The sequence below is a fragment of the Canis lupus genome, chromosome 11, assembly GCF_011100685.1.
Source record: "Canis lupus familiaris isolate Mischka breed German Shepherd chromosome 11, alternate assembly UU_Cfam_GSD_1.0, whole genome shotgun sequence".
Taxonomy (NCBI): domain Eukaryota; kingdom Metazoa; phylum Chordata; class Mammalia; order Carnivora; family Canidae; genus Canis; species Canis lupus.
In genome coordinates, this window is record NC_049232.1 from 27,980,706 (window position 1) to 28,001,440 (window position 20,735).

The following is a 20,735-nucleotide window of genomic DNA, read 5'->3' on the forward strand; positions in this document are numbered from 1 at the left end:
TGTTGTTGAGTCAACCAGTCTGTCACCAGGTGTGTTAGGGATTGTCTTAAATGATATCTGCCTTGTTACATGGAATGTCAACCTAAACATTAATTTAAGCTGTTGAAGTCTTTAAAGGAAACTTGTTTTATGAGATGGAACTGCTGAGTATATATTCATGATAATCAAAGTTGGAGTAGATTTAAAATAATCTTTTCTTTGAATTTCTCCCCTTAACACTATTCCTTCTTCTTAGTTATGTATTTAAAATGATGATGGTGGGTGTCTTATGGATAGGACATAGAAGAGAAGTCAGTCATTTGTTCTAATTATTGGTTAATTTGTGAGAATATATTTTGGTTGAATTTTTCTAAACAAATATACATTGGCTACTTTTATTCATTGCAACTTAGGTTTTCAGCTTTATAGGCCTTCCAGCATTCAGTGCATTGATACGCATACGATGAGAGGGCAATCCTTTTGTTGCAGGCAGCTTTCAAAAATGTGCTCTTTCCTTTTAGTTGTTTTTGATACAAGTTCTTGATGAACTGTACAATGCATTATGTCATCTTATTTTTTTTTAAATAAATTAATTTTTTATTGGTGTTCAATTTACCAACATACAGAATAACACCCAGTGCTCATCCCGTCAAGTGTCCCCCTCAGTGCCCGTCACCCAGTCACCCCCACCCCCCGCCCTCCTCCCCTTCCACCACCCCTAGTTCATTTCCCCGAGTTAGGAGTCTTTTTCTTCTCCCTTCCCTTATATTCCCTTTCACTGTTATTTATATTCCCCAAATGAATGAGAAATACACTGTTTGTCCTTCTCCGATTGACTTACTTCACTCAGCATGTGTCATCTTATTTTATCATTTGTAAACATGAATGTATAGATTGTCACCTCCATTCAGAAAAAATTGAATTTATCACTCACTGCATATTTGAAAGTATAAAACATTATCCTCAGGTATGTAGTGAGTATTCATGTATGGTACATACAAACATGACTCAGTCTGACTTATGTAGTTGGTACAATGTTTAAAGCACTCCAACCCTGTTTTGCTTTTCAGTGCACCTGCAGGAAAGACATGGTGAAAATCTCAATGGATATCTTTGTGAGGAAATTTCAGCCAGACAGATATCAGCTTTGGAAGCAAGGAAAGGATATATATACCATTGATCATACAAAGCCTACTCCAGAATCCACACCTGAAGTGAAAGCATGGCTACAGAGGAGGAGGAAAGTAAGAAAAGCATCCAGGAGGTAATGATTTCTTTCCCACCCCATTGCACTTGTTGTACTTACTCAATGAAAATGGGTCATTGAATGTGATGGTCTCAAAAACTATTTATTTGCTTTTTCCTGTTTTTTTTCATCATAAATTTACTTAATATCTTATTGAAAATTTTAGGCAAAGTATTTATAATTCTTAAGAAGTATAATAAATAAAATATAGGAAGGGGTGTATAATGTGCTTGAGAATATTCCTGACATGCTGTATGTGGCAAATAGAAGAGTCCTGGAGCCTCCTACACCCCTTACACTAATGTACAGTAAGGTCGTATTATTGTGTTCTATTCATCTCCATATTTTTATAAACTTCAGTAACTTGATGTCAAACTTTCTCATTTTGCTACTGATTTTCTGACTTTAGTTGTTTTCTTCCTCATTTGTCAAACATTTGAGATACTTTACTCATTGGGATGCCTATATTTTGCTACATTTTATACATATGGTTTTATTCTTTAATGAGATGTGAAGCAGAGCACGTGATATTTGACATGGTTGTCCGTGTGAACTTTTTTTTTTAAGATTTTATTTATTTATTCATGAGAGACAGAGAGAGAGAAAGAGAGAGAGAGAGAGAGAGAGCAAGGCAGAGACATAGGCAGAGAGAGAAGCAGGCTCCATGCAGGGAGCCCGATGTAGGACTTGATCCTGGGACTCCAGGATCACGCCCTGGGCTGAAGGCAGGTGCTAAACTGCTGAGCCACCCAGGGATCCCCTGTCCATGTGAACTTTATTCTGTATTCCATTTTTGTGTCCAGGGCCATTTCAAAAGCTTTTAGGTCATCTTTGGGCATCTTGCTATTTTAAAACCCATTGAATGGAGTGTGTGTTCTGTTGCTCAGGTCCTTAGGCAACCTTTTTAGGCTCTTATATTTTCTAGGTTTATAATATACTTTTATTTGCCAATATTACTCATTGTTTTTCTTTCAGATTGTAAAAGTAATATTTGGCATTGGAGAATATTTGTAAAGTAAGGAAAAGAATAGTGAAGGAATCCCAAATCACGCATAACGTCACAATCCAGAGATAACCAGTGTTAACATTTGGTAGATATCATTTACATATGTATTTACTATATTGTAGAATATATGTTTCCAAAATTGGGGCCATGCTCTGTTAACCCTTTGATGACAAGTTTTATGAGTGTTTTTCATGTAATTAAATGATTTGTTACAGCATGACACCTAATGACTGCATGTATTTAATCCCCCATATATAGGTCTATAGCTCCTTTCTAGTTTTTTTTTTTTTGCCATTAAATAAATAACTGTAATTTTAAATCAGAAGTGCCCACACTTCTGATGCTTATTTTCTTATTTAGTGTTTATTTTCTGCTATTTAAGAATGGTAGTGAGTGGAGGAAACTTAAGAACATGGAGTCAGATTTCTGCATTTTCTAAGAGATATACCTGAGGCACAGGATTAGTAGCAGAACTAAAACTCAAGTGTTCTTATTTTACCTTACAGTTTACAGCTGTGATTTTAAAACTGTTAGTTTTCAAGTCAATTTAGTAGGTTAGAAACAGCATTTTTAATTTAGGAAGCAAAATGGAATAAAAAGTATTTTAGTCCTCTGTGGTAAGGGTATTAATTCCTGACATGTGAGCATGTATGTATGAGTGTGTCATGTCACTCTCTAAAATGTATAACATATAATGGGTTGGTTGTATTAAAAAAAAGTTTGGGAAATACTGATTTAGAGAATCAATGCCAGAAAGGCTACCCAGTGGGAGAAGGCAGTAGTCAATCTGAGTTCAGAAGAAAGCCCAGTAGAACATCTTGAGACTTGTTCTTTAGTGGACAGAAAACACAACACTTTAATTAGGTGAATGAACTGGTCTCCTAGTTACTAACTACCGTGGTCCTTTTAGGTTGATAAAGAACAGATCTATGACATTGAGCAGATTTGAAATGCCTTTTAGTAGGTTAAAATAATTGATGGACTTTGCTCATCCAGTTAGAAAGCAATCATCATGGTAAGGGGCACTCATTGATTATGCTCAGCCTTGTGGCTTGGCATTGCTGCTCTCCCTTAAATAATACTCTATCCAGGAAATCCAATGAAGTGAGTGATTCACTGAAATGTCAAAGAGATATCAGCCATCGTATTTTATTTTATTTTTTAAAAGATTTTATTTATTTATTCATGAGAGAGAGAGAGAGAGAGAGAGAGAGGGGCAGAAACATAGGCAGAGGGAGAAGCAGGCTCCCTGTGGGGAACCTAATATGGGACTCCATCCTGGGATCATGACCTGAGCCAAAGGCAGATGCTCAACCACTGAGCCATCCAGGTGTCCCAGGCATCTTATTTGACATGTACTGTGCTATTTATAATATGAAGATTTCCAGCATGGCCAATGCATGGGTTTTCAGTAAAAGTGATAATGGTGATGATGGTATCAGTACTGCCAGTAGCAGGGAAAGCTAATTTACATAGGTTATCCTTGGCTACCCCTTCATTTCAAAACCCTGCCCTCCCTGACTTCCTGTAGTGCCTAGTGAGGCGTGTGTGGACATGGAAATACATGTTGCTTAGATTTGAGTTGTAATTCTTTTTAAATGATAGTGTTTGAAATGTGTCTTATGCAAAAGGCATCGACAACAAAGCCATCAAGTGACTTTCTGGAAAATACTGAGAAGAAAAAAATTAAAATGGTGTCCACTCTGAAAATAAGAAGTAGATATAAGATGCTAAATACATATAGTTAACCTGCTTTCTCTCTTAATTTCTTTGGCTAATGATGATTTGGCATTTAATTTTAATGATTTTCATGTGTACTTCAGAATTATATGAAACTCAGGAAAGTGTATGGCCACTAGTTCACCTTAGGATGTAAATAATCTACTGAGATTTTAATAACAGCTTATAGAGATCTCCTCTTTTCCTTTTCCTTTCTTTATTACCTAAAACTATTTAATGACTTTATTATCCCCCATGTCATTATTTTCCCTTTATTTTCAAACTGATTTTAATATTGTTATTACAATTTTAGCAACGATATTTCCCCAATAATGTTTAATAATCAATTATTTACAGTTGTTTTAATTTTCATTTTTAGTGAATTGTTATTAAAACCACTAAGATTTCAATTCTAAAATTATTATTTATGAAGATTATTTTTGCATAATGCTTAAAAAGCTATCAGTTTTTTCCCTTCTTTTAGTAAATGAAAATAGCATTTGTATTGGTATATGTTTTATCTTGTCCACTGCAAGCATTCTGCTCTCACCACAGTTTCTCTTAAATCTGTGTTAATAGTTTCCAGTGCACTGGTTCTCATTCTAAGAGACTTAAGAATGAGGAGGATGAAGAGGTGTCACCTGCAGTCGAGGGGGCACAGAGCCTCTCCCCTGACACAGACCCAGATGATCTCAAGGTCAGTGAAAAACCAGAAAAAGCAGTGAGGATGGGGAACACAGAAGCACCTTCAGAAGAAGCAGCTTCTCCTAGCAGGAAGCAGCCAGATCAGAATTCATCAGATAATATCAAACTCCCAGGTGAGAAACTGAATGTTAGGTTTCACATTTAAGTATTGAGATGGTTGATGATCTGATGCCTTAAATCTGTGTTCTAGGATAGGTATCTTACCTTTCTACATAGCTTAATCAGTAAAGCATCTAATGCTATGAGGAAATAGAAGGCCAAGTGAATATTGGATCACTGCTATGTGTGATGGAATGATGAGACAGCCAGCAGTACCTATTTGATTTAATTAAAAAATGCTGAAATGAAAAAAATTTTTGAGGGGGGTGCAACTGAATTTATAATGCACAATACATTCTTGGAAAGTTTCTCTTAAATTCACATGGAATAGTAAAAACCAATTATAGATAATTCTTTGCAGGTTTTTAGCTTTCAACTTAATTTTAAGAAGAAAATAAATATTAAGATTTTAAAAAAGAATAACAAGAATCATTCAGTTTTTGAAATGGTGTGTATGGTCCCCTGGCCATTTCTCTGAAGTCATCACTTTCAGTCTCAACTACTTTGCTTTCTTCCCTTTTATAGTAGATTTTTCTGAAACTACTGTAATGCTTTACCTCTTTAATATTTGTTGGAATTTTTGTTCTTTTACTAATTGAGCTAATTGATAATTTCTCATCCTGCTCATCTGTCTATCTTTCAACTGTGGGACTCCCCCAAATCTGACCATCCATCCCTTATTCCTTCCTTGTTCAAAGTTCCATTATCTCTTGACTGGACTGTTGCAGAAACTGCTTCTTTTCTGTTCTTCCGGTGTCTACCTTCTATTCATGCTTGTCACTTCTCCATAGGGCAGTAGGAGTGATCCTTTTAAAAGATGTAGGGTAGGTCTTGTCCCTACTTTCTTTTTACTCTTATTCTTAGAGTAAAAGAAAAAGTCCTTATCATAGTCCTGTTTTGATTCTCTCTTGTGTCTCCGTTTTCACTGCTTTTTGCCCTTCAACCATCTGTGTTTAAATAGTTTAAATAATAGACTTTCTTTTTAGTCAGTTCATACTGTATTGGAGAGCTAGACAAACATGCAATTACAATCCAGTGTGATAAGTACCATAATAGAGATGTATGTCCTAGGGTATTGCTGTTATACCAAGGAAAGACTACAGGAAGACCAGAGGCTGGCCTGGCAAGGTTTGCTGGACTAGGTGACACCTGAATTAATTTGTGATGAATTAATAGAAAATTGCAAGGTGGAGAAGGTAGAGAAAGAAGTAGCAAGCAGTGCAGAGAACACAGTTGTGCTATATATATGGATTTTTTAAAAAAGATTTTATTTACTTGAGATACATAGAGTGAAAGAAAGAGCATGAGAGGGGGCAGAGAGAGAGGGAGAAGCTCAGGGAGCCTGCAAGCAGGGAGCCTGATGTGGGGCTGGATCCCAGGACTCCAGGATCATGACCTAAGCAGAAGGCAGATGCTCAACTGACTGAGCCTCCCAGGCCCTTCTAGATTTTTTTCAAATAGACCCTTACTGTAGTCTTTAATCACACTGGATTTAATTAGATACTTGATGGATTACTGGGTAATTTGGGCCAGGGAAACCCAGTTTTATTAGTTCCTTTGCCACATGGTTCCTTATATTTTGACCTCCAGGGTTTGAGACCTGGCAGGAGACTTAGGCACAGAACTGGGCTGTGTTCAGCACCAGAGCTAGTGTACGGTAGGTGAGATGATGCCCACAACTGTTTGTAAGGGAGGGGAAGGGTGCCCAGAGATGGCAGTGAGGGTACGTGCTCGCTGTGTCATTTCCTTTTATATTCCATCAGCCTATGGTGCAGGCTTAGTGTGGGACATACTTCTTACTGGGATCTGCACACCCTTGTATATGTTCTTTCCATATGTTCTCTGAGCCAAATGTTTCATTAGTAGAAGCTCTTAGCATCATGTATTGGAATATAATGCCTATTTTTAGATTTCAAATTGCTGTTGCTTTGGGTAATTATTACTATAGCATTGGCTTTTGACATTGGTCAAAGCATAATCCCTTTTTAAACTCATTTTGTCGGTAAGTATATTCTTTACCAAACTCTGAGATCTCACGGTAATAACTATGAAGGCTCTGTGGTGCCATGGTGACTTTCCCACTCATGTCTGTGGGAGTTTAGAGAATAAGTTGAAAGATAGAAATTTAATTGAGAATTCTAATTGAGTAATCATGCAATGTAAGATTTGTTAACAGCCTTTTGTTTCACTCCTCAGGAAACAGTTGCTTAAGCACATCTATAACAGAAGAAATAGAAACTAAGGATAACCAAGCCTGTGGTATAATCCTACCTTCACATCCCAGTGAAGCTGGTGATTCCCTATCTAGTGGCCATGTGACATCTAAGGAACCAGACCCACCCAAGCTTCCATGGCCAAAGTCACCTGAGTCGTGCTCCTCAGTGGCAGAAACTAACAGTGTGTTGACAGAGGGAGAAGAGAGTGATGTGGAGAGCCGCAGGAGTGGCCTTGAACTTGGGGAAATCCCAGCGATCTCCAGTGGGGAGAGAAATGGCCTCGAACTCCCTGGAGTATGTGGCAATGTCTGTTTTTACTATATTTATTGTGTGGTGAGAGTACTTTCTGGAAGACCATGCTGTGCATCTAAATCTTGCTATAGGGTAGAAATAACCTTTCACATTAACAGGTCTGAGTCATACTTCTTTTGATGACTGGGAGGTAAGCCTTTTGTGACTTTGGGCTCACATGGTGATAATTCAGGTAGTATGGAATTTTTGGCTACGTGCTGTAGTTTAATTTTTGTTCTCTTTACCTTTTCCTAAAACTGAACTTTGGTTTTATTTTTTTTGTTTCTTAATTTTAATTGTCATGTACATACTTACATATTTCTTATTTTTGATGACTTTCTTTTTTAAAATTTTTTTTATAGATTTATTTTTTATTGGTATTCAGTTTGCCAACATACAGAATAACACCCAGTGCTCATCCTGTCAAGTGCCCCCCTCAGTGCCTGTCACCCATTCTCCCCCATCCCCCGCCCTCCTCCCCTTCCACCACCCCTAGTTTGTTTCCCAGAATTAGGAGTCTTCATGTTCTATCTCCCTTTCTGATATTTCCTACCCATTTCTTCTCCCTTCCCTTCTATTCCCTTTCACTATTATTTATATTCCCCAAATGAATGAGACCATATAATGTTTGTCCTTCTCCGATTGACTTATTTCACTCAGCATAATACCCTCCAGTTCCATCCACGTTGAAGCAAATGGTGGGTATTTGTCATTTCTAATGGCTGAGTAATATTCCATTGTATACATAAACCACATCTTCTTTATCCATTCATCTTTCGATGGACACCGAGGCTCCTTCCACAGTTTGGCTATTGTGGCCATTGCTGCTAGAAACATTGGGGTGCAGGTGTCGGCGTTTCATTGCATCTGCATCTTTGGGGTAAATCCCCAGCAGTGCAATTGCTGGGTCGTAGGGCAGGTCTATTTTTAACTCTTTGAGGAACCTCCACACAGTTTTCCAGAGTGGCTGCACCAGTTCACATTCCCACCAACAGTGTAAGAGGGTTCCCTTTTCTCCGCATCCTCTCCAACATTTGTTGTTTCCTGCCTTGTTAATTTTCCCCATTCTCACTGGTGTGAGGTAGTATCTCATTGTGGTTTTGATTTGTATTTCCCTGATGGCAAGTGATGCAGAGCATTTTCTCATGTGCGTGTTGGCCATGTCTATGTCTTCCTCTGTGAGATTTCTCTTCATGTCTTTTGCCCATTTCATGATTGGGTTGTTTGTTTCTTTGGTGTTGAGTTTAATAAGTTCTTTATAGATCTTGGAAACTAGCCCTTTATCTGACACATCATTTGCAAATATCTTCTCCCATTCTGTAGGTTGTCTTTTAGTTTTGTTATAATTATAGATTCATATGCAGTTGTAAGAGATAATACAGAAAGATCTGGTGTCCCCATTTCCCCCCAGTGGTACCTTTTGGAAAACTGTAGTAGGATATCACAGGGATACTGACATTGATTATAGAATGATTCTCTTACCTGTAATATTAACCATACTGGAAATGATTCACATGCAGCTCTGACTGCCTCCTGCCATCACTTAGACCTCTGGGTTGCAGGCTTCCCACAGGCTCTAGTTTTACTCACCTGGTCTTTTTTTCCCTTGTCTCCTCTTGAGCTCTGATTCTAGGACCAGGTTGACCTTTCTGGTCCCACCTGCTGCCAGAAACAAGCGTTTTGCCTCTCAGAAAACTCAAGACCCCTCTTGATTGCCAGGCACTCCATTCCAACTCTTTACAGAGGGCCTCCCTGTTCTCATATGTTCTTGTTCATTTATATGCTTTCATTTATATATATATTTAAGATTTTATTTATTTATTCATGAGAGACAGAGAGAGAGAGGCAGAAACATAGGCAGAGAGAGAAGCAGGCTCCTCATAGGGGTCCCGATACAGGGTCTCAGGATCTGGGATCATGACCTGAGCTGAAGGCAGACGCTCAACCATTGAGCCACCCAGGCGTCCCTATATTATATGCTTTCAGTATAAACTGTTGCTTTAATCGTAAGATTGTGAATGGACCAGGCAAGCTCCGATTGTGTGTAGTAGTGTCAGAATTCATGGCCCTTTGTTGACCTATACAACTGGATGAGAGAATTTGAGGACACAAGAAGAGTATCAGTTGTTGGAGCTGACAAATTGAGCTGGTCACTGGACAGACCCATTTCTTGCATATTTCATCTCACCACAGGCATTGTCACATGTTTGAGTTACAAGGGATATTAGATGAAGAAATCTGGGGATAGTCATACTAGTTTTAAAATATCAAATAAAATATAGATAATTTGCTAATTTGACCCAATAACTTTTACCATTTTATGCATCATTGTGTATCCTACTGAACTATTAAATATTTATCAAAAACATAAGAGAAATAGAAAAATAAAATATGATCTAATTTATTTGAAATGGTTGCTAAGGGAAATTTGAAAATAGTTTTCACATAATAATAAGCAAAATTTACAACTTAATTTCACATGGGGATTAAGCGCAGCTAAGCAGATACTGGGTTTCTTTGTGGAATGGTGAATGAGTCAAATGCCTGTTTAAATTACATTTACTCACATTCTTTAAATTAGAATGGAACCCAAAGTAACTTTTCTCTTTCCTTGTTTTCAGTGTTGGCGTGTTGGTGATTCTACCTTCGGTGCCTTTAACTTTCATCCTAACCTTTTTTTTTTTTTTTTAAGATTTTTAGTCATTTATTCATGAGAGACACAGAGAGAGAGGCAGAGACATGGGCAGAGGGAGAAGCAGGCTCCATGCAGGAAGCCTGATGAGATACTCAATCCTGGGACTCCAGGATCATGCCCTAAGCCGAAGGCAGATGGGTTTAACCGCTGAGCTACCAGGTTATTCCAACCTTATCATTTCACTGAGCAAATGCTCCCAGCTACTATGGAGGCCCAAGTGACTTGGTTTGCTCCTTCACAGAATCAGCTGTGTGATACTCTCTTCTCACACTGTGCTGTCAGGCAGCCCTTCAGAGCAGTACAGACCCACTTTGTTCTCATGTGGTTTTGACCAGTGTTTCTTAGTATGAAATGTAATGCTGTGTCTATGCGTATAACACTTCAGTCAGACTTCCCAAGAAATACTATTTTTTGAACAGTGTCTGTCTATAACTGGGCTCCATGTTCTTCCTGCAATACACTGATTATGTTCACACCTTACATGCTGTTCTTGTTGCCCTAAATCCTTCTCTGAGCCCAGACAGCTCCCTCAGTGCACTCAAGATTCAAATGTCTCCTTGTCAGAAAGGCCTTCTCTGATGACCCCGTGTAAAATAGCTCCCTCCCATCTCTTTCCATTCTTTTGTTCAACCCTTTTTTCTTTATTGCATCTTTCTTTCTTTTCCTTTCTCTCTCTCTTTTTCTTTTCTTTTCTTTTTTTTCTTTTCTTTTCTTCTTCTAAGATTGATTTATTTGAGAGAGAGAGAGAGAGAACTTGTGTTTGCACACATGAGTGGGAGGGGCAGAAGGAGAGGAAGAGGGGATCTAGCAGATTTCACACTGAGTGCAGAGCCCGAAGCAGGGCTCCATTTCACCACCCTGAGATCAGACCTGAGCTGAAACCAAGAGTCAGAGGTTCAATGGATAGCGCTCCCAGGCACCCCTACTGCATATTTCTTAATAATACCTAGTAAACATACTTCTTATTGTTTATTGTCTATGCCTTCCTCTTTTGTAATGCACATTTCTTGAAAGCTGAGACCTGGGGTAGTTTTTCCTGCTGTAGCTCAGTTCTAAGGAACAATGTGGCATATAGTGAGGACTTGATAAATATTTCATATTAATTTTTAGGTAGAGGGTGTTGGTGGCTCAGTGGTTGAGCGTCTGCCTTTGGCTCAGGTCTGATCCTGGGGTCCTGGGGTTGAGCCCCACAGGGACTCCCTGCTCAGCAGGGAGTGTGCTTCTCCCTCTGTTCTCTGCTTGTGCTTTCTCTCACTATCTCTGTTGCTATCTCTGTCTCTCTCCCTCAAATAAATAAATAAAATCTTAAAAAAATTATTTTAGCTAGTATGAACCACAGATAAATCTCATCCGGTATTACTTTTTTCTTTTTTAAGAGCAGGGGGCCTGGGAAGAGCTGGTGTGGGGAGAGAGAGAGAAAGAGAATGAGAGAGAGAAAGAATCTCCATGCCCAGTACAGAGCCTAATACGGGGCTTGATCTCATGACTCTGAGGTCATGAGCAGAAATCAAGAGTCAGACATTGAACTGACTGAGCCACCCAGGTTCCCCTCATTCTGTGTTCTTTGACATCCTTTCCTTAATCCCAGCTTTGATGAGAATGTTGTCACACATTTTCTCATAATCCTGTTTTGGTGTCCGAAGCTGGTGTAGTTTTTCTACTTCTAGCCACTGCTTTTTCAGCTTACCAAGGACATTTCTGAGACTCCTTTATTCCCTAGTCAATTATTGATGCAGATCCATTAGTTTCAGACTCTTTCTCTGAGCATCTCCCTCCTTCCATCTCTTTTTCTCTGTTTCTGATTGCATGGGCAAGAGAGCTTATAAGTAGATGTTATCTGAAGATGTCAGGGTATATGTGGTTTTTCATATACCCTTGGAAGGAAAATATAGTTTGGAGAGACCAAAAAATTTTATGTAAAATTTAAGTGGTTTCAAGATGACAGTAATATACCATATTAAAAAAATTCTTTACATTTCTTACTTGATCCTCAGAGAAGTGGTCATTCATTTCTCAGTGGAAGGAAGTATACAGGCTCACTTTGGCAGTATTGCATTCTGGGTGAAGATAGAAAGCAAAATAATCTGCCAGATTTTCACACGTGGCCAGTACAAGGTGACCAAATGCCATAGTTCTATGTTGTTATGATTTTATAATTCTAAATATAGATTAGTTTGGAAGAACTTTTGAAAACTTGGTAACTGCTGAGTTCATTACAAGTTTGATAAGCCTACCCTATACCATAGATAGTAGTTTAATATGCAGTGGAAGGACAGTTAATTGATCTCTTGGAAAAATAACTAATAGGATGGGTTCCTGTTTCTTTTGACTTATAGGTTTTGTTTGTTTTTTAAATAAAGGACTAATTCCCCAGCACATAAATAAGTATAAGAATTCTTTATAATTAAATTGTCATAAATCATTGTGAACCATAGTTTTTCATTCATAACAATGTTTAACTGTGAGTGTTTCTTTTCCATTTTTGTTCTGTGACCAGAGAATAGAAGGAGAAACCAAAACTGCTAAAAGTTGGCGCCATCCTCTTAGTAAGCCTCCAGCAAGATCCCCACTGACTCTGGTGAAGCAGCAGGCAATAAGTGATGAAGGTGAGTTTGTGATGTTTTGCAGTGTTTATTCTGTGTATACTATGTGGTATGCAGCATTTATTCTGTTTGTTATAACAGACTTGTCTAAAAATTGCTTGGTAGAGAAGAAATTTGACCAAATTGTAAAGATATACATAAGGAAATCATAAGTAATAAACAGTTTACATACAAAAGGAATTTGGATTTTAAGGGTAAATTCATGCTTCATATAAGCTGGCTATGTTCCTAGTCAAAGTTTTCCCATTTTATATGATGGGATAAAATTGGTCTTTTCTGACATTTGCCTTAAGATACTCTAGAGGAAGTTGAGAACCACTTCTCTAAAGGTGTCAGATCACAGAGTTACCATGCGGTAGGTTTCTTTGCATTGTCTTTATTTTTAACTTGAGTCCTTCAATATTTTTAACACCATCTTGAATAAGAAACCATGTGCAGTGCCCTCCATATCCTGTTATGCCTGGTTTGTGGTGAAACATCCTTTCTCCTTAACTAGATTTTACTGACATGGCTTGATGTGAAGTAGTTTCATTTACAACCAGTTACTATTCCTGGACATAGTACTTATCTGTTTGTTTTACCTGGCTACCCTTTTTACTTCTCTTTCTCTCTTTTTCCAAAAATGTCTTTTTGTTGCTTTCAGTTAAAAATCAGACCACTGACTCACTGTTTCTTTCTTGCAAGCATCTCATAACACATCCGGGTGTGTGTGTGTGTGTGTGTGTGTGTGTGCTTATTTTTCTTTTCTCTAAAAAGATCGATTGAAATAGGTTTTCTATAAAAAGCCTTTCTTCAAAGTATTGTCCTTTACTGGTGCAAATTGTTAACATCATGTGCTTGTGATGATGCTCTCAATGGAGTAATATGAACCTTGGGTTCAGGCTTCTTGTTTGGTTTGAATACAGTCAGCAGAGTAGACATCTGTAGCAGATTTTTTTCTTTTTTGCTGTCTACTTTTATACCCTATGTTTAGTTAGGAAAAAAGATCATCAGTGTAGGGATCAGTGATTGTAGCAATTTCTGTAACACCAGCCAAAGGTGAAATTCTGTATCTAGTAATAGAAGTAGTGAAACATATTCATGTTTATTTCCATATATCATCATGTTCATTTCTTCTTTCTCTTACTTTATTGTGCTCAGCACAAACCATTTTCCTCTTAGTGTCAAAATAAAGGACAATTCTGTATAAGGTAATTACTGCTTACCATACATTACTTTTGAATTTTAATTACCCTTCTTCATCATCGGCTGTGTTTAGTGTAGCTTTTTGGAAAGGAATGGATTATACTAACACATAAGGAAAACTACTTTCTCCAGTTTTCTTTTTTTTTTTTTTTTTTTTTTTTTTTTTCCAGTTTTCTTATTTTGATGCAAGCCATCATAAATTGGCCCAGCGTTTCTCCATGGAGAGCACTTCTGGTTTCAGTCAGTATAACTTACAAAATTTTTAAATGAATTGGTTTAACAAAGGCATCTCAAGAGTTTAAGGTTAAATGTCTTGATGAAACATTGGGGTGATTGTACTTTTTTGCAGCCATAAGCTCTGTATTTTAATATGTTAAGGACATAGTAAAGGATCCTCTGAGGATTTTTGAGAATTGAAAAGAAAAAAATCAGAATTTTAGTGATGCTAAATATTTTTGCAAGTTTCCATACTAACAAGGGGGAATATCCTGTGTCCAGGAGTAAATTATATTTGACCCTTAAGCAACACAGGTTTGAATTGTGCAGGTCCACTTTTCGGTGAGTTTTTTCCAATAAATACAGTACAGTACTATAAATGTATTTACTCTTCCCTATGATTTTCTTAATAAAATTTTCTTTTCTTATCTTATTGTAAGAATACAGTATATAATGCATATAATATACAAAGATTGGTTGTTTATGTTATTGGTAAGGCTTCTAGTCAACAGTAGGCTATTATTAGTAGTTAAGTTTTGGGGAAGTTCAAAGTTATATGTGGATTTTCAATTGCATGGGGATTTGGCCACCCTAACTCTCAAGTTGTGCAAGGGTCAAGTGTATATATATCATGGGACTCGTGAATGTTACTTCTGCCTTTTGCCTCTGTGTCTGGTACAGTTGGAAGTGAATGAACATCATTATTAGAAAATGATGAACTGTGGGATTAGTGCTCATTGGGAGTACACAACTCCAAATCCAGTTTCTTTTGTGAATTTTTCTACCTTGACCACTAGACTCCTCTTGCATTCCTCATATACAAGTAGGTGTATGTCAGTCAGGAACATAACTAGATTAGAACATCTGAGAAGTTGTATCTCAAAAACAGCAAACAGTGTCTTCTGCTGGTAAATGAACATTTCTCTATTGAAGCTGGAATTTGACTCCCTAACAGAAATATAGCAAAGGGGAAAAATTTTGATCCAGCACCTCTGGGAATTTATGTGTAGCTAGGAGCTAAGAGTCACTGCTAAGTTGGTCTTCTCAAAGGACAGTGAAGTGACTCTTTGATATTCAAATGATCTGAAACTATAGAGACCATTCTGGTTAGTGGAAGATCCAGTAAACACAGAATCAGCAAGGATTTCCAGGCTCTCAGCCTGTTCTTTTCTGGAAGATTTTCTATACTTACCAGCAAAACAGTGTTGTTTCTGGTAGAGCAGAGAGGGTATATTTAAGAAAAGAATTATGTTTAAAATATAACATAAAAGCCTTTACATAAAAACTGGTATGTAATTATTTTTTTTCTTCTTTTTTTTAAAATAAATTTATTTTTTACTGGTATTCCATTTACCAACATACAGAATAACACCCCGTGCTCATCCTGTCAAGTGCCCCCCGCAGTGCCCGTCACCCAGTCACCCCCACCCCCCGCCCTCCTCCCCTTCCACCACCCCTAGTTCGTTTCCCAGAGTTAGGAGTCTTTATGTTCTGTCTCCCTTTCTGATACTTCCCACACATTTCTTCTCCCTTCCCCTCTATTCCCTTTCACTATTATTTATATTCTCCAAATGAATGAGACCATATAATGTTTGTCTTCTCCGATTGACTTACTTCACTCAGCATAATACCCTCCAGTTCCATCCACGTTGAAGCAGATGGTGGGTATTTGTAATTTCTAATGGCTGAGTAATATTCCATTGTATACATAAACCACATCTTTTTTATCCATTCATCTTTTGATGGACACTGAGGCTCCTTCCACAGTTTGGCTATTGTGACCATTGCTGCTAGAAACATTGGGGTGCAGGTGTCGGCGTTTCATTGCATCTGCATCTTTGGGGTAAATCCCCAGCAGTGCAATTGCTGGGTCATAAGGTAGCTCTATTTTTAACTCTTTGAGGAACCTTCACACAGTTTTCCAGAGTGGCTGCACCAGTTCACATTCCCACCAACAGTGTAAGAGGGTTCCCTTTTCTCCGCATCCTCTCCAACATTTGTTGTTTCCTGCCTTGTTAATTTTCCCCATTCTCACTGGTGTGAGGTAGTATCTCATTGTGGTTTTGATTTGTATTTCCCTGATGGCAAGTGATGCAGAGCATTTTCTCATGTGCATGTTGGCCATGTCTATGTCTTCCTCTGTGAGATTTCTCTTCATGTCTTTTGCCCATTTCATGATTGGGTTGTTTGTTTCTTTGGTGTTGAGTTTAAGAAGTTCTTTATAGATCTTGGAAACTAGCCCTTTATCTGACACGTCATTTGCAAATATCTTCTCCCATTCTGTAGGTTGTCTTTTAGTTTTGTTGACTGTATCCTTTGCTGGGCAAAAGCTTCTTATCTTGATGAAGTCCCAATAGTTCATTTTTGCTTTTGTTTCTTTTGCCTTCATGGATGTATCTTGCAAGAAGTTACTGTGGCTGAGTTCAAAAAGGGTGTTGCCTGTGTTCTCATCTAGGATTTTGATGGAATCTTGTCTCACATTTAGATCTTTCATACATTTTGAGTTTATCTTTGTGTATGGTGAAAGAGAGTGGTCTAGTTTCATTCTTCTGCATGTGGATGTCCAATTTTCCCAGCACCATTTATTGAAGAGACTGTCTTTCTTCCAATGGATAGTCTTTCCTCCTTTATCGAATATTAGTTGCCCATAAAGTTCAGGGTCCACTTCTGGATTCTCTATTCTGTTCCACTGATCTATGTGTCTGTTTTTGTGCCAGTACCACACTGTCTTGATGACCACAGCTTTGTAGTACAACCTGAAATCTGGCATTGTGATGCCCCCAGATATGGTTTTCTTTTTTAAAATTCCCCTGGCTATTCGGGGTCTTTTCTGATTCCACACAACTCTCTGAAGAAAGTTCATGGTATTTTGATAGGGATTGCATTAAACGTGTATATTGCCCTGGGTAACATTGACATTTTCACAATGTTAATTCTGCCAATCCATGAGCATGGAATATTTTTCCATCTCTTTGTGTCTTCCTCAATTTCTTTCAGAAGTGTTCTATAGTTTTGAGGGTATAGATCCTTTACATATTTGGTTAGGTTTATTCCTAGGTATCTTATGCTTTTGGGTGCAATTTTAAATGGGATTGACTCCTTAATTTCTCTTTCTTCAGTCTCATTGTTAGGGTATAGAAATGCCATTGATTTCTGGGCATTGATTTTGTATCCTGCCATGCTACCAAATTGTTGTATGACTTCTAGCAATCTTGGGGTGGAGACTTTTGGGTTTTCTATGTAGAGTATCATGTCATCGGCGAAGAGGGAGAGTTTGATTTCTTCTTTGCCAATTTGAATGCCTTTAATGTCTTTTTGTTGTCTGATTGCTGAGGCTAGGACTTCCAGTACTATGTTGAATAGCAGTGGTGAGAGTGGACATCCCTGTCTTGTTCCTGATCTTAGGGGAAAGGCTCCCAGTGCTTCCCCATTGAGAATGATATTTGCTGTGGGCTTTTCGTAGATGGCTTTTAAGATGTCGAGGAATGTTCCCTCTATCCCTACACTCTGAAGGAGTTTTGATCAGGAATGGATGCTGTATTTTGTCAAATGCTTTCTCTGCATCTAATGAGAGGATCATATGGTTCTTGGTTTTTCTCTTGCTGATGTGATGAATCACATTGATTGTTTTACGAGTGTTGAACCAGCCTTGTGTCCCGGAGATAAATCCTGCTTGGTCATGGTGAATAATTTTCTTAATGTACTGTTGGATCCTATTGGCTAGTATCTTGTTGAGAATTTTTGCATCAATGTTCATCAGGGATATTGGTCTGTAATTCTCCTTTTTGGCGGGGTCTTTGTCTGGTTTTGGAATTAAGGTGATGCTGGCCTCATAGAATGAATTTGGAAGTACTCCATCTCTTTCTATCTTTCCAAAGAGCTTTAGTAGAATAGGTATGGTTTCTTCTTTAAACGTTTGATAGAATTCCCCTGGGAAGCCATCTGGCCCTGGACTCTTGTGCCTTGGGAGGTTTTTGATGACTGCTTCAATTTCCTCCCTGGTTATTGGCCTGTTCAGGTGTTCTATTTCTTCCTGTTCCAGTGTTGGTAGTTTGTGGCTTTCCAGGAATGCGTCCATTTCTTCTAGATTGCCTAATTTATTGGTGTATAGCTGTTCATAATATGTTTTTAAAATCGTTTGTATTTCCTTGGTGTTGGTAGTGATCTCTCCTTTCTCATTCATGATTTTATTAATTTGAGTCTTCTCTCTCTTCTTTTTAATAAGGTTAGCTAATGGTTTATCTATCTTATTAATTCTTTCAGAGAACCAACTCCTGGTTCTGTTGATCTGTTCCACAGTTCTTCTGGTCTCGATTTCATTGAGTTCTGCTCGAATCTTTATTAACTCTCTTCTTCTGCTGGGTTAGGGTCTATTTGCTGTTTTTTCTCTAGCTCCTTTATGTGTAAGGTTAGCTTTTGTATTTGAGTTCTTTCCAGTTTTTGAATGGATGCTTGTATTGCGATGTATTTCCCCCTTAAGACTGCTTTTGCTGCATCCCAAAGAGTTGTATCTTCATTCTCATTAGTTTCCATGAATCTTTTTAATTCTTCCTTAATTTTCTGGTTGACCCTTTCATCTTTTAGCAGGATGATCCTTAACCTCCACGTGTTTGAGGTCCTTCCAAACTTCTTGTTGTGATTTAGTTCAAATTTCAAGGCATTATGGTCTGAGAATATGCAGGGGACGATCCCAATCTTTTGGTATCAGTTCAGACCCGATTTGCTACCCAGTATGTGGTCTATTCTGGAGAAGGTTCCATGTGCACTTGAGAAGAATGTGTATTCAGTTGAGTTTGGATGTGAAGTTCTGTAGATATCTGTGAAATCCATCTGGTCCAGTGTATCATTAAAGCTCTCGTTTCTTTGGAGATGTTGTGCTTAGAAGACCTATCGAGTATAGAAAGAGCTAGATTGAGGTCACCAAGTATAAGTGTATTATTATCTAAGTATTTCTTCACTTTGGTTATTAATTGATTTGTATATTTGGCAGCTCCCACATTCGGGGCATATATATTGAGGATTGTTAACTCCTCTTGTTGGATAGATCCTTTTAAGTATGAGATAGTGTCCCTCTTCATCTCTCGCTACAGTCTTCGGGGTAAATTTTAGTTTATCTGATATAAGGATGGCTACCCCTGCTTTCTTTTGAGGACCATTTGAATGGTAAATGGTTCTCCAACCTTTTATTTTCAGGCTCTAGGTGTCCTTCTGTCTAAAATGAGTCTCTTGTAGACAGCGAATAGATGGGTCCTGCTTTTTTTATCCAGTCTGAAACCCTGCGCCTTTTGATGGGGTCAATAATCCCATTCACGTTCAGAGTTACTATTGAGAGATATGAGTTTAGTGTCATCATGATATCTATTCATTCCTGGTTTTTGTGGATTGTTGCACTGAACTTCTTCTTAAAGGGGAATTTTAAGAGTCCCCCTTAAAATTTCTTGCAGAGCTGGTTTGGAGGTCACATATTCTTTCAGTTCCTGCCTGTCTTGGAAGCTCTTTATCTCTCCTTCCATTTTGAATGAGAGCCTTGCTGGATAAATTATTCTTGGTTGCATGTTCTTCCCATTAAGGACCCTGAATATATCCTGCCAGCCCTTTCTGGCCTGCCAGGTCTCTGTGGAGAGGTCTGCTGTTACCCTAATATTCCTCCCCATAAAAGTCAGGGATTTCTTGTCTCTTGCTGCTTTAAGGATCTTCTCTTTATCTTTGGAATTTGGAAGCTTCACTATTAGATGTCGAGGTGTTGAACGGTTTTTATTGATTTTAGGGGGGGATCTCTCTATTTCCTGGATCTGAATGCCTGTTTCCCTTGCCAGATTAGGAAAGTTTTCAGCTAGAATTTGTTCAAATACATATTCTGGCCCTCTGTCCCTTTCGGCGCCCTCGGGGACCCCAATTAAACGTAGGTTTTTGTTCCTCAGGCTGTCGTTTATTTCCCTTAATCTATCTTAATGGTCTTTTAATTGTCTGTCTCTTTTTTCCTCAGTTTCCCTGTTTGCCATCAACTTGTCTTCTATGTCACTCACTCATTCTTCCACCTCGTTAACCCTCGTCGTTAGGACTTCTAGTTTGGATTGCATCTCATTCAAGTGATTTTTAATTTCTGCCTGATTAGCTCTAAATTCTGCAGTCATGAAGTCTCTTGAGTCCTTTATGCTTTTTTCTAGAGCCACCAGTAGCTGTATAATAGTGCTTCTGAATTGGCTTTCTGACATTGAATTGTAATCCAGATTTTGTAACTCTGTGGGAGAGAGGACTGTTTCTGATTCTTTCTTTTGAGGTGAGGTTTTCCTTCTAGTCATTTTGCTCAGTGCAGAGTGGCCAAAAGCAAGTTGTATTGGGAAAGGGAGGAAAAGACAGGAGAAAAAGAAGGAAAGAAAAGAGAAAAAGAAAAAAGGAAGAAAAAAACAAAAAAAAAAGAGAAGAAAAATAAAAGGTGGAGGAAGGAAACAAATCAAAAAGCAAAAAAAAAAAAAAAAAAACCACGGGGGAGTATCTTCTGATTCTGTATACTTTAAGTCCCTTGACTTCCCCTGGAACTTGTCCGTCTAGCTGGTCTTCTGGTGGAGGGGCCTGTTGTGTTGATTTTCAGGTGTTAGCACTTGGGGGAGCTTCTCTGCCCCCTGCCTGGTGCAGGGCTCAGTGGGGGTTGTTTACCCCGTGAGGCCCAGGAGGAACAACTGCAGTGGCAGCGGCCAGCTCTGGAGTCCTGGAGTCAGCTCCTGCAGTGACTACAGAGCTCTCCATCTGCAAGGCCTGGATGCTCCGGGGTGGG

The 20,735-nt window shown here is 38.4% G+C and overlaps 1 protein-coding gene across 8 annotated transcripts in view; it reads left to right on the plus strand.

The window, feature by feature from the left end:
* Window positions 1-20,735, plus strand: part of KDM4C (lysine demethylase 4C) — a 410,759-nt gene that overhangs the window by 217,262 nt on the left and 172,762 nt on the right. For all 8 annotated transcript variants that reach the window (XR_005366745.1, XM_038552332.1, XM_038552335.1 and 5 more), the window contains 4 exons: window positions 1,050-1,243; window positions 4,530-4,768; window positions 6,951-7,264; window positions 12,454-12,562. Coding sequence is in view for 7 of the 8 variants with exons in the window: in XM_038552332.1 (XP_038408260.1) it covers window positions 1,050-1,243; window positions 4,530-4,768; window positions 6,951-7,264; window positions 12,454-12,562 (856 nt within the window). In the remaining variant the exon portion in view is untranslated. The remainder of the gene's footprint in view (window positions 1-1,049; window positions 1,244-4,529; window positions 4,769-6,950; window positions 7,265-12,453; window positions 12,563-20,735) is intronic.